The sequence below is a fragment of the Sorex fumeus genome, unplaced genomic scaffold (assembly GCF_029834395.1).
Source record: "Sorex fumeus unplaced genomic scaffold, SorFum_2.1 ptg000048l, whole genome shotgun sequence".
Taxonomy (NCBI): Eukaryota; Metazoa; Chordata; class Mammalia; order Eulipotyphla; family Soricidae; genus Sorex; species Sorex fumeus.
In genome coordinates this window covers 8173104-8185302 of record NW_026606105.1, presented here as the reverse complement: position 1 = coordinate 8185302, position 12199 = coordinate 8173104, and the positions used below count along the sequence as shown (strand labels likewise).

The window sequence follows — 12199 nt, the reverse complement described above, 5'->3', positions numbered from 1 at the left end:
CAAAAGTAAGCCCTGAACACTGCTGGGTGTGGCCCAGAACATCAAAACAAAAAACATCGTCTTTTTACCTTGGTCTCATCAAAAAAAAATTTGTTTGTTTTTTTGCGACCTAGAGATGCTCGGGTCTTAATCCTGGCTCTGTGCTTAGAAATTACTTCTGGCAGTGTTTGGGAGACCCTATGGGATGCTGGAGATCAAACCCATGTCTGCTGCAGGCATTGCGAATGCCCTCCCCACTGTACTATTGCTCCGGCCCCTTTTTTCGCTTTTTATTTACTTATTTTTATTGTTGGATTTTGGACTACACCCCAGTGGTGCTCTGGGCTCCTCCTTGTCCTTTGCCTAGAGAACTCTGTGGGACCGGAAGCAAACCTGGGCCTCCCGTGTGCAAAGCTTGAGCTCAGTCTCTGGCCCTCGTGGTTTTCAAAAAGCCAAGTAGATTTGGTATCAGGAGTGTGATTCTGAGCAGCCGGTTAAAAAGAGTAAAGTTTCCCCCTTCCCTTCCTTGGTTGCAGTGCTGGGGGCTGCACGCCCACCGGGCTTCCAGTGCTTTCCTTGAGGTGTGCTAGAAATGGCAGGTTTGTCTTTGTGGGAACTGGGGGTCTTGGAGGCAGCGTCCCAGGGATCACATCAGCCTGCGAGGTAAGGCCAGCGATCCAGCTTGAAGCCTGGTATTTGCAAGGCAGGTGTTGACACACTCGCCCCATCCCCGGATCCTGCCTGGATTCTTATTTAACACAAAGTATATTCATCAAAGGTCTTGGTTTGGGAGCCATAGACATGACTTACCAGTAGAGTTTGTGCCTTTGTGGGGAGGCCCAAGGGTTAGCCCTGGCTTTCAGTGTGGCTCTCAAGATTGATTCTCCAGATATAGGGGTTTTGTTTTGAGGCCTCACCCAGTGATGCTCAGAGAGTACTCTTGGCTCTGCACTCAGGGATTACTCCTGGCAGTATTCAGGGGACCATTTGGAGTGTTGGGAGTTTAGCTCAGGCTACACTAGCTCAGGCTAGACTTGTGCAAGACAAGCACCCTGCCTGCTATATTACCTCTCCGGCTATGTTGTAAAGAATGGCTGTGCACAACTTTGGTTTGGTTTTGGTTTTGGCCCACACCCTTTGTTCAGGTTTTATTCTTGACTGTGCTCAGGGATCACTCCTGGTGGGTTCATGGGGTGCTGGGGATTAAACCTGGGTCAGCTGCCTGCAGAGCAAGCACCTTACTAGCTATACTCTCTCCACCCCCCCCACCCCCGAGAATGGCAACATTGTGTTTTTGTTTTCTTAGTTGTGGAACTCTGCCAAGGCTTTACTCAGGGCTTATTCCTGGCTCTGTGCTCAGGGATCACCCCAGGTTGGGCTCGAGGCACCATATGTGATGCTGGGATCAAACCCAGGTCAGGCTGCTGTGCTGTTGCTCTGGCCCCAGAATGGCAATATTTTTTGAAAAACTATTGATTTCTAGTAACTAGTGGCTTTTTTCCCTTTCTTAAAAAAAAAAAAAACAGGAAATAATACTCAGTTGGGTGGAAAAGACATACGTTATTTATATGTATACATGTAGCAGTGCCAGGGATTGAACCCGGGTCATAGCCAAAGCAGCTACATGTTAGGCGAGTGCTTTACCTCCTTACTGCCCCATCTGGCCTCTATTTTTATACTTAAAATAATCGTGGATTGTCTGAATAGTCTCTTCAAGTATGAGGCTGGTCCGAGCAGGTGTTAGAAGGTAATTCTGTTCCTTCTGGAACTTGTGAGAGTGCAGCAGTGAGTTGGGCATCGAGCTCGCTGAGGCCACGCCTTTGCTTTCCCTCTCTATTTTGGTCTCTTTCTGGTTCCTAAGGAGCATATGGCAGGGCTTTGAATGAAGCAGTTTGGGCAAACCTGTTAAGCTTCACGTTGAAATTCTATTTACAAAGCACAAACAGCGGTGTATTTAGTTTCGCTAGAGCAACGATACTGTGCATTTTACAGCATACACAATAAAACCTAAAATGATAACCTTCTCAAATGGTGGGCAGGGAAGGCGGAAACTCAAAATTCTAGTTTCCTTAGTTTAGTTACCAGTGTCCTTGCTTGCTGTGACATGCCCTTTTAATTCCTTGGACACTCCTGAGTTGAAGACATTCTCTCTGGCATCTTTCAATCCCAGGGGAACATCGAAACCAGCAGTTTCAGGGGTATTTAGGAGGAAAGGCCCAAATCCATCAGTGGTGATTATGGAAATCTGTGAACACGGTTCCTGGACTGTGATGTCAGCGCCTGGCTGCCCGGCCACCGCCTCCCATCTCCACCCTTCCTCGCACATCCGTTGAGACTGTGGGCAGAGGAGAGGAAGAGGACTGGGGTCTTCTGCCGGGAAGCTTGGCACCAGGAGTCTCAGCACTTGATGTCCTGCTTGCTCCCGCTCCCAGCTGGCTGCTGACAGTCGGTTATTCTGGTGCCCGGTGGCACCAGGGTCCCGCGCTAGGAGCGTCTTGTTCGTTTCCAGTGTGGCATTGCAGCGTAGTCAGACTACGTTGGCTCGGCACATGGAGAATCAGGTTAAGCAGGTACTAATGACTCAGAAAGTCAATTTCTTCTGAATCATCATGAACCCACGGCACTTGGAATCGGTTTAAAGAGTGTCTTTTCTGATGTTGCGCGGCTTATTTTACTTTGCAAAATAATTGTGTACTTTATAAGCTCTCTCTGTTGAGTTAACTGTAACATCAGCCACTGCGAAGATCCTGAGATTTATCAAGGAAGACTTTGAACCTGTTGTGGGAGTATTGAGTATTCTTGCTAAGAGCGCAGGTCAGAGTCAGAGAAAAGGCCCAGGTGTTTGCAGGCAGGACACCTGGATTCCATCCATGTCACAGCATGGTCCTTGGAGCATTGCCGGGTGTGGCCCAACACCCAAAAAACGGTGGGGGCGGGGGGACCCTAGCTGGATTCAGAAGTTTACATATTTAGCCATTTTACATTATAAGTTGGGCTGGAGCCATAGCACAGCAGGTAGGGCGTTTGCCTTGCACATGGTTGACCTGGCCAACCCAGGTTCGATTCCTCCGCCCCTCTTGGGGAGCCCGGCAAGCTACTCAGAGTATCTCGCCCGCGTGGCAAAGCCTGGCAAGCTCCCCATGATGTGTTCAATGTGCCAAACACAGTAACAACAAGTCTCACAATGGAGACGTTACTTGGCCTGTTTGAGCAAATCAATGAACAATGGGAGGACAGTGACATTATGAGTTAGATTATGGACTTAACTGTCAATAACAACCATAGATTCCTCTGGTAGTTCCCCCCCCCCCCCCCCCGCCCCTTGACTTAATGTTTCCAAATCTTTCAAGATTAAAAAAAAATGTCAGGAGAAAGAAAAAGACTTTTTTTTTTTTTTAATTTTAAGTGAAAGGCATCAAGGTGTGTGGCCAGGGAGATGATACAGATGGAATGGTAGAATGGATTAAAACGTCCAGTATGGGGACTGGGAAGATGACATAAAAGATTAAAGCTGCTTTGCAGGAATCCTGGGTTCGATCCCTGGCTCCTCAGTTGGTCCCCCACCAGGCGTGACCCGTGAACACTGTTGGGTATGGCCCAAAACACCACGCTCCCCAGATTCAAACAAATCATCAAATGTTCATGCTGGAGATTACAAAGAGTCGCCAGAGTAGTTTGCACCCCCCCCCCCCCCCCCATGTGGATGACTGTTTAGTATGGAATTCATCTTGAGGCATTGTGAGTAGACAGATGTGAAATGCCTGTGGAGCTGTGTAGACGGATGGAGAGCTGTGACCTGAGCCATCTTAGGCAGGATGAATTGAGGACAGGCGTGAGGGCGGGGAGGGTAATGAGGGGCTGAGTACGGCTGGCACTGGCCATGGCAGTGACACAGAGAAGAGCCTGTAGATAAGGATGATTGTGTGAACAAGGGTTTCTGTGGTGATTGGAGTAGAAACAATAAGGAAGGGTCTTAGGGCTCAGTGTCATTGAAGTACAGCACTGTCCTCCCGTTGTTCATCAATTTTGCTCAAGCAGGCACCAGTAAGGTCTCCATTGTGAGACTTGTTACTGTTTTTGGCATATCGAATACGTCACAGGGAGCTTGCCAGGCTTTGCCGTGCGGGTGGAATACTCTCAGGAGCTTGCTGGGCTCTCCGAGAGGGGCAGAGGAATCGAACCCCGGTCGGCTGCATGCAAGGTAAGCACCCTACCCACTACGCTATTGCTCCGACCTGGAGCAATAGCGTAGTGGGTAGGGCATTTGCCTTGCATGTGACCAACCCAAGTTCGATTCCCAGCATTGAAGTAGAATATACAGAAATACAATTCATTTTATTTTTGGTTTGGGGCCACATCCAGTGATGCACTTTGACTTTGCTCTCAAGGATCACTCCTGGTGGGCTTGAAGGACCACATGGGGTGCTGGGATCAAGCCAGGTTGGCCACACGTGCAAGACAGGTGTCCTACCTGCTGTACTATGGCTCTGGTCCCTTTCTTCATTTTATATCATTCTATTTTGTTTTGACCTCCCAAGCAGTGCTCTGGGCCCTGGGGCCACTCCCAGCTGTGCTCTACTCCACCTGTACACACCAGAGTTAGTTGCTCAGGACAGGAGGACCAGGTGTTACTGGGTTTTACTGGGTGGAGCCAAGGTCTTGTGGTACCAGGGATCAAACTCAGTGCCCCAAATATACAAGACAGCACTCCTGCCCTTTGCACACACCTCCCCAGCATCTGTTCTAAATACGCAGTTTGCTGGACTTTGATAAGTGCACTGAATCTTATGATCACCACCACAGTTATGATAATGGGACAGTTTCATTACCACAGTTTCATCCTTTTGCCTCTCTGTAAATAATTTTCTCTTTCTCAACACTGGGCCTGGGCCTGGGGTAGGGGATTGTTTTCGCCTTCTAGAGTTTTCTATAAAGGAAATCATTGGTGTCTAGATTCTTTCACTTAAACATAATGTTTTTTGATTTTATCCATGTGTTTTATCAGTAGTTTCTTGTTTTTTATTAGGACTACATGGTCATCTGTTGTGCAGTTGTTTACTCTTTGTCCGGTTACTCACTGTCCATTTATTTATCTGCAGTTGGTTATCCAAATGATGGGCAGTTGCCCCTTTCTGGCTTGGAGCGCTAATGCATAAAGCTGCTCTGAACATGAGGATTGAGTCTTCCTGGGAACGTGTGTTTTCATTTCTCTTGAGTAATAATGAGAGCGGGGTTGTTAGTCATCTGGTAATTGTACATCTAATGCTGCAAGAAGTCCTGAAAGGATTTTCCAAGTGACTGTCATTTTGGCCAGCCATTTAGCAGAGTTGGGCGTGGTTCATGTCCTTGTCACATTTTGTATGACCATCTTTTGAAATTTTAAGGCAGAAAAATAGAAATGAATGAAGATGGAGAATTGGACAGAAGAGCTCATTTGAGGCCAGTCAGTGCTTTCTATTGTGGATTTCAGTGTCACTTGTCTCTTAGTAGAGGAATCCTCCCCCCCCACCCCCCGCCACACACACACTCACCCCCCTTACCCCCACGTACATGGCCTTTCTGTGAGCTTTCAGAGGGCATCACCTTGTAGCCACATGGTCATGGGGGTGAAGACTAGCTCTTAATGTTTCTGCGACCTTAGATAAGATACTGACTTTCACAAGCTTTGGCTTTTCCCCTGTGTCAGATGTGAACTAGGATGGCTTTACTTGTCTAATAAGATGGTACAGTCACTGCCGCCGTGGGGGTGGGAATGACAGTTGTCGTCACCATTGTCTTTGTGATTGGAACTTCAGTATTGTTTTTATGTCCCTAGTACCTTGTCCTTTCTTGGAAGTCTCTCCTCTCTCCCCCCTGCCCTTCCTGACTGTTCTCTCCAGCTGCGTTCATTCCTCACACAATAGCCAGAGAGAGTTGATTAACCACTAATCTTCTCTGACTCCTCTCTGCTGCAGTCATGTCAGTGCTTCTGTAAGTGATTACTTCCTCTCAGCCTTGTCTGGGCCTAAATATGTCTGGACATCCTTGATGAGGTTGTCTGCTTAAAAAGTTGTCTCAGAACCACCTGTATTTCCTTGCCACCGCTGATCGTAATCATTACTGTAATCATTTGATCTGCACATACTGTGAAATACGTACTGCTGTTTTTTCTTTCAGAGCTACACCCGGTGATGCTCAGGGCTTCTTATTCCTGGCTGTGTGCTAAGGGATCACTCCTGGCGGTGCTTGGGGGACCATATGGGATGCCGGGGATTGAACCCGGGTCAGCTGTGTGCGAGGCAAGTGCCCTCCCCAGGGTACTGTTGCTCCGTTCCCTGTTGTAAAATCTGTGAGTGCAGATAGCGCAGGAGCTGAGCATGTTTGTTGAGTGGATCGTTTTAAGTTCTTCGAAGACCAGGATTTTTCTACTTAAATACTTTCCTTAAATAATTTCTCTTTCCTCCTTCCCTCCCTCCCTCCCACCCTCTCTTCTTTCTTTTTTCATTTTCTTTTTTTGAGGGGAGGGAGAAATCAGTTGGCCATTCCAGGTAGAGCCTAGGTGACCATGGTGGGGGCTGGCGATTAAACCTGGGCTCTCACATTCCAGCCCTTTGAACCGTCTTCCTGCCACTGACTTTGCTTTTTTGTAGCATGACTCATTATTTTGGCAGCAGTGCTCAGGGCTTCCTCCTTGCTCAGTGCTAAGGATCTCTGCCGTGCAGAGGATTCAGACCAGGGACAGCCCCGTGCAAGGCAAATGCCTTAGCTTCTGTGCTGTCTTTTGGCCCGAACATTAATGTCTTATTAAAAAATAGCTTAATTAAACTTTTTAATTTTTCTTTAAACTCTGTGGTTTACAAAGTTGTTTTTAATATAGTTGTTGCAGACACTCAGTATTCGAGCCGCAGTCCCAGCCCCAGTGTGACCTTCCCTCCACCAGTGCCTCCCCCCCGCAGCCCCGGCCTGTTCCCTTGGCAGGCAGAAAAGAATTTCTTTTATATTGCTTTTTTTACAACACAGTGGTAAGTGGAATCATCAAAAACAGTTCAGTAAATTTGGGAATATTGTTCTCTCTCAGCCCTGGTGTCACTGAAGCCATTGGTTGAGGATTTCCTGAGCTGACTGTTGCTAGTTGGCTGTTACTGTTTCCGTGAACCTTCTGGACTGACTTCTAGTTTGCTGCACTGCTACTGGGGTGTTGGTCTTAGGGGATTTGGAGGTGTCCCTGCAGGATCTGTGGAGCTGAGGGAGTCTCTGCCTTCCCTCCAAGACTGGCGTACCCAGAACTTTCGTAGCGTGTGGTCGTGCCTCTTTCTGCATTGGTGAAGCTGTGGAGCTGAGCCCCTGTTGACGTGGGGGTGGCTGGGGGGTGTGGGGTCACTAGGATCCCTTTTTCATGGATGCTTTAGGTTTTTGATTTTATTTTAAAGTTTTCTCCCTCCCCCTCCCGCCCACCTTCCTTTTTTTGGGGGGGGTGGTGACACCCCGCGATGCACAGGAGTTACTCCTGGCACATGCACTCAGGAAGTACTCCTGGGGGTGCTCGGGGGACCATATGGGATGCTGGGGATCGAAATCGGGTTGGCCACGTGCAAGGCAAACGCCCTCCCTGCTGTGCTATTGCTCCAGCCCACACACCTTCCTTTTGTCTTTTGCTGCTAAGTGAGGGTTGCTTCCCAGGGCTTCACATGGGGTTGGGGTGTTTGCCCGAGTGCGGGGGTGGGGTGTGGGTGCAAAATCCTGCTAGTTGAGGCCTGTGTGTGCCATGCCCCAGTGGGCCCGCGCCTGCCTGCCATGCCCAGAGCAGGAAGCCGGACCCTGGACGGAGTCTCAGTCCCCTGGTCAGCACGGGGACCCAGATGTACCACATTCGCTGGCCGAACCTCCCACCAGCTGGAAGAACTGCTGCGCGATTTTCACATGGTCCCTCTGGAAAACAGAGCAGTGGCCACAGTCACACTGGACGCACGTCACCGTGTCACTCGCCAGGCTTGAGGTTTGGGGCCACTTGAGTGGGGTCAGGGGCTACTCCCGGCTTGTTGCTTGGGAGATCCCTCTGGTACGTGGGGGCCCGGGGCTCCCCCATAAGTGCTTGTGCAGCCCTTTGAGCTGTCTCCCGGGCCGGCGCTATTTCCCAAGGCCGCAGATACCCTTGCCCCAAACCCAGTGAGACAAAATAAAATAAAAATACCTCCCGTTTTCCCTGGTTTGTACTTTGGGAGTATTTTGTGGTGTCAAGAGTCACACCCAGGCCTCATGTGCAGAAGACTTGTGCTTTGTCGCTAAGCCACATCCCTGGCCCCTTACATTAATTTGTGTTAGTGTGTGTGTGTGTGTGTGTGTGTGTGTGTGTGTGTTTGGTGGGGATGTTTGGGTGCTACCCCTTACTGCTCGGGAAACCGCGTGGTGTGAGGGATGGACTCTGGCCTCCCTCCCTCTTCCTCAGCGTGTCTTCCACCCTTGCAGCGTCTTTGCCTCCCCGACTAGGATCTCCACGGCAGTCCCATAACCTAGTGTGAGGTGCCAGTTTGCAGACCAGGCATATGGGAAAAGTAAGTGCATTTTTTAAATGCGTTTTGCACTTAACTAGACAAATGTTAATGTAGATGTAATGCTACATATGTGTTTGTTTGTGTTTAAGGCTGTCACTGGTCTTTCTTGGAAAGGATTGTCCTTGTTCAGACATGATGTCTTCGTTGGTCTTACATAGCAAAATAAAAGTGTGTCCCTCTGGGTATGATCTCCGGCATTGTTACTAAAATTTACTTAATTGTAAAATCGAAAAATAGGGCATCACTACATTATCTCATGCCATAGTGACTCTCGTGTTGGTTTTTGGGTTTGGGGGCATAGCCCGCAGAACTCAGGGGCTACTAGTGCTGTGCTCAGGGGTCATTCCTGATGTTTCTGGGCCTGGAGCCGTGTTGGCTGCGTGCAGGGCAAGCACTTTCACCCTGTGCTGTCTCTCTGGCCACCTTAACGACTCCTCAGTGGGATAGCAGGATGGAGCTGTTTCTACATTGATGAGGTGGGTGGGGCCACAGAGCTCCTTCGCTTAGGGTTCTTAATGTCAAGTGTTTTCAGGGAGAACATTTCATCGGCAGTTCCTTTGCAGATTGCTTAGAAAGGGGCCACCCTGGGTCAGACTTCCAGCCCTTAGGCCCAACATTGTCCCAGAGCGCGGAGGTTGATCACAGTTCCTTTGCTGGAAAGAAGATAAAGCCGTTTGCTTGAAGAGGCACGCTGCACCACGCATGTCATCTTTGGCCAGGAGAACTGGACTTGGCATGAGGAGCTGCCGCACGCCCTTGAGCCAGAGTCGGTCTCACTTTGTGCCTTCCTCCTGCTTCCCGCAGACTCGCCCTCGACCCTTTATGCATGGCCAGCTGTTGGCAGATTCCCTGTAGAATGCTCTCCTTCCTTTTCTCTCTTCCTCCCCCCTCCCCTAACCCCTCCCTCCCCACCCCCAAAGACAGCAGAGGTTGGGAAAGGTGCTAAAACAGTGCTTAGAGGGCCGGAGAGAGAGTACGGCCGGCCGGCGGGGTTGGACAGCCTTGCTCCAGGCTGACCCAGGTTTCATCCCCATGCACCGCAGAGTCCCCCATACTCCACCACGAGTGATCCTGGATTGCAGAGGCAGGAGTAAAACCTGAGCACTGCCAGGTAGCTAAAAATAAAAAAAATAAAATAAAAAGACGCTTAGAAAGTAGAGTTGAGGGACAGCCAGCACCCAGCAGGCTGAGTGCCCGCTTGCATCCAGGCAGCCAGGTTCCATCCCAGGCATCTGGAATAGTCCCATTGAGCACCATCAGGCGTGGTCCCAAAATCCCAGGCCAGAGCGAAGAATGCAATTGAACTGGTAGCTAAAATTAGTCTTGGATGTCAAGCTAAATACTCCTTTTCCCAGTGCTACAGTAATAATACGCTTTCTACATCTAGTAGCCAAAAAAAAAGAAAGAACTGCAAAGAACACCCTGCAAAGAACAGACATATCAGACATGTAGACTCAGACTACATCTAACAAGCCCACATACAAAGTTTTTTGTCGTTTGGTTTGTTTTGGGGCCACATCAAAAGATTCCTGGACTCCTCCCATCCCTGTGCTCAGAGGTTGCTGTAAGCAACTCTGGGCCTCCTACATGGCCTTTGCGTGAGCACATGCAAAGCGTGTGCTCATCCCATTGGGTGTTTCTCTGGCTCCACACGAATAATCTTGAGAACACATACAGCAGATCATGTCAGTTCTTACAGGTAGAGTTTATGATCTTGTTACCAGCTGGAGTGATGAATAAGGGAATCTACACTCACTGGGTCTCGTTTCTATCTCAGTTTTGTTTTGGTTGATTTTTAAAGAACAAAAAAAAAATTCCAAGAATTAAAAGAAGCTTAGACTTAAAGAAATGACAACTATAGGACAGAGAGGCCCTTGGGACCCATGAGCAGTTTCTCTCAACAGGAATCAATTCACACAACCTTAGCTTGGCAGATAGAGAAACTTGCATGTGTCTTGTCTGTGTTTTTTATTCTGTGACTTTTTTTGGTGGGTTGCAGGGAGCCACACCAGGCAATGGTCAGGAGTTATTCCTGGCTCTGCACTCAGGAATCATTCCTGGAAGGGCTCTTGGGACCATCCGGGGTGCTGGGGATTGGCTCGGGCCAACAGCTTGCAGGCCTGCTTCCTGCCTGCTATACTATCTCTCTGGCCCTCTGTGACTTTTGTAAAAATTAATTTTAAGAACATTTTGGGTTTGCAAAGATGCAAAGTGTTCATTATGGTCCCCACTTTCCCTGTGTGTGTGTTGTGGCTAAGGGACCCAGACTCGCAACTCATTTGGAAGGGTGAGGCAGGGACACCTGGGCAAGGATTTGGGCCCTACCCGGCTCACGAGTCCTTTGAGCTGTCATCTAGGCAATTAACTCTTGGCAGATGGAGGGGTGGCACACCTAGTGGTGCTGGTTGCTGGGGCTGCTCCCACCAATGGGCCGAGAATCAAAACGGGCTCTCCTTTTATTCAGATTGACATGTTTCCTGCTGACTTCCTTTTCCAGTTCCTGGATCCTCTCCAGGATGCCACTTTCACTTGGTCATTTTGCTCAGGCCCAGCCCAGTTGTGGGTAGTTTCTTGGACATTCCTTCTCTCTGATTATCTTGGCACCTTGGAGGGTTTCTGCTCCTTCCCCCATTGATCAGGCTTGTCTGGTACGTTAGGGTGACAAGCTGGTGAGAGTCACACCATCCATGTTGAGTTCGCACCTTGCTCACCTGGCTCAGGTACCATCGGTCAAGCTTGTCTCTGTAAAATCTGTTCCCTCCTTTCCACACAATACTCTGAGCCAGTCTCAAAGTGCCGCTTCCTTTCAGGGCCCGGGGGTGCGGGGGACTGAAATCCAGTCTTCCGGAAGGGGGCTTATGTCTGACAATTCTTTGGGAGCATTCTAATGGGTATTGTTTTAACTTCGTGGAAACAGCATGAGTACTCAGTCTGATATGTCTGTTCTTTGCAGGGTGGGAAGCCCCATAAGCACCGGAAGGATCGGCTACAAGATTTAATTGATATAGGCTTTGGCTATGATGAGACAGATCCATTTATTGATAACTCAGAGGCTGTGAGTAATGTATCTTTGATATAGCAGCAATTCTTTGGTTTTTTTTTTCTTTTTTTTTTTTGGCTACTAGATGTTAAGGGTAAAGTAAAATAACTCTGTGAATGTGTTTTACTAACTAAAATAGTTCAGTGAATGTCTTCCTGTATTGATGCACATCCAAATTGTTTCCGTTTTTTTGCTCCTACAAATATTTGAGCATCTTACGATATATATGAGCATCTGTGTACAATTATCTTTGTGTCCTTGAGTAAATATATTTAAAAAACTTAGAGCTCAAGAGTCTGTATTGGACTCATTTCTGACAGTGGGGTCTGTTGGTCACAGGCTGGTGTTCTGATATCTTGAATTTGAATTGGTATCACCATACTTGGGTGGATGTATTTTGAAATGAGTTCTGAAACAACCTCTTGATCTTGAAGGTCAGAGCTACTGGGTTGAGTCTGGAGTGAATGAATTGAATCTGGCCAGACTTCTTTAAAAGTGACTCACTGTCTTTCGTTGCTGCCTGGCCTCATTATGGTGATGGTAATCGAATGCCAGCCTCTACTGCCAGTCAGTTTTATCAGCTGCTCCAGCTCTCCCCCTGAAATCTTCTTTCTCTTACAGAGAGAGGTGGGATTAAGGACAACCATTT

The 12199-nt window shown here is 48.5% G+C and overlaps 1 protein-coding gene across 2 annotated transcripts in view; it reads left to right on the top strand.

The window, feature by feature from the left end:
- The window catches only part of UBN2 (ubinuclein 2), a 73652-nt gene that overhangs the window by 14756 nt on the left and 46697 nt on the right, over positions 1-12199 (top strand). For both annotated transcript variants that reach the window (XM_056123917.1, XM_056123916.1), the window contains exon 3: positions 11464-11565. In XM_056123917.1, the coding sequence (XP_055979892.1) occupies positions 11464-11565 (102 nt within the window). The remainder of the gene's footprint in view (positions 1-11463; positions 11566-12199) is intronic.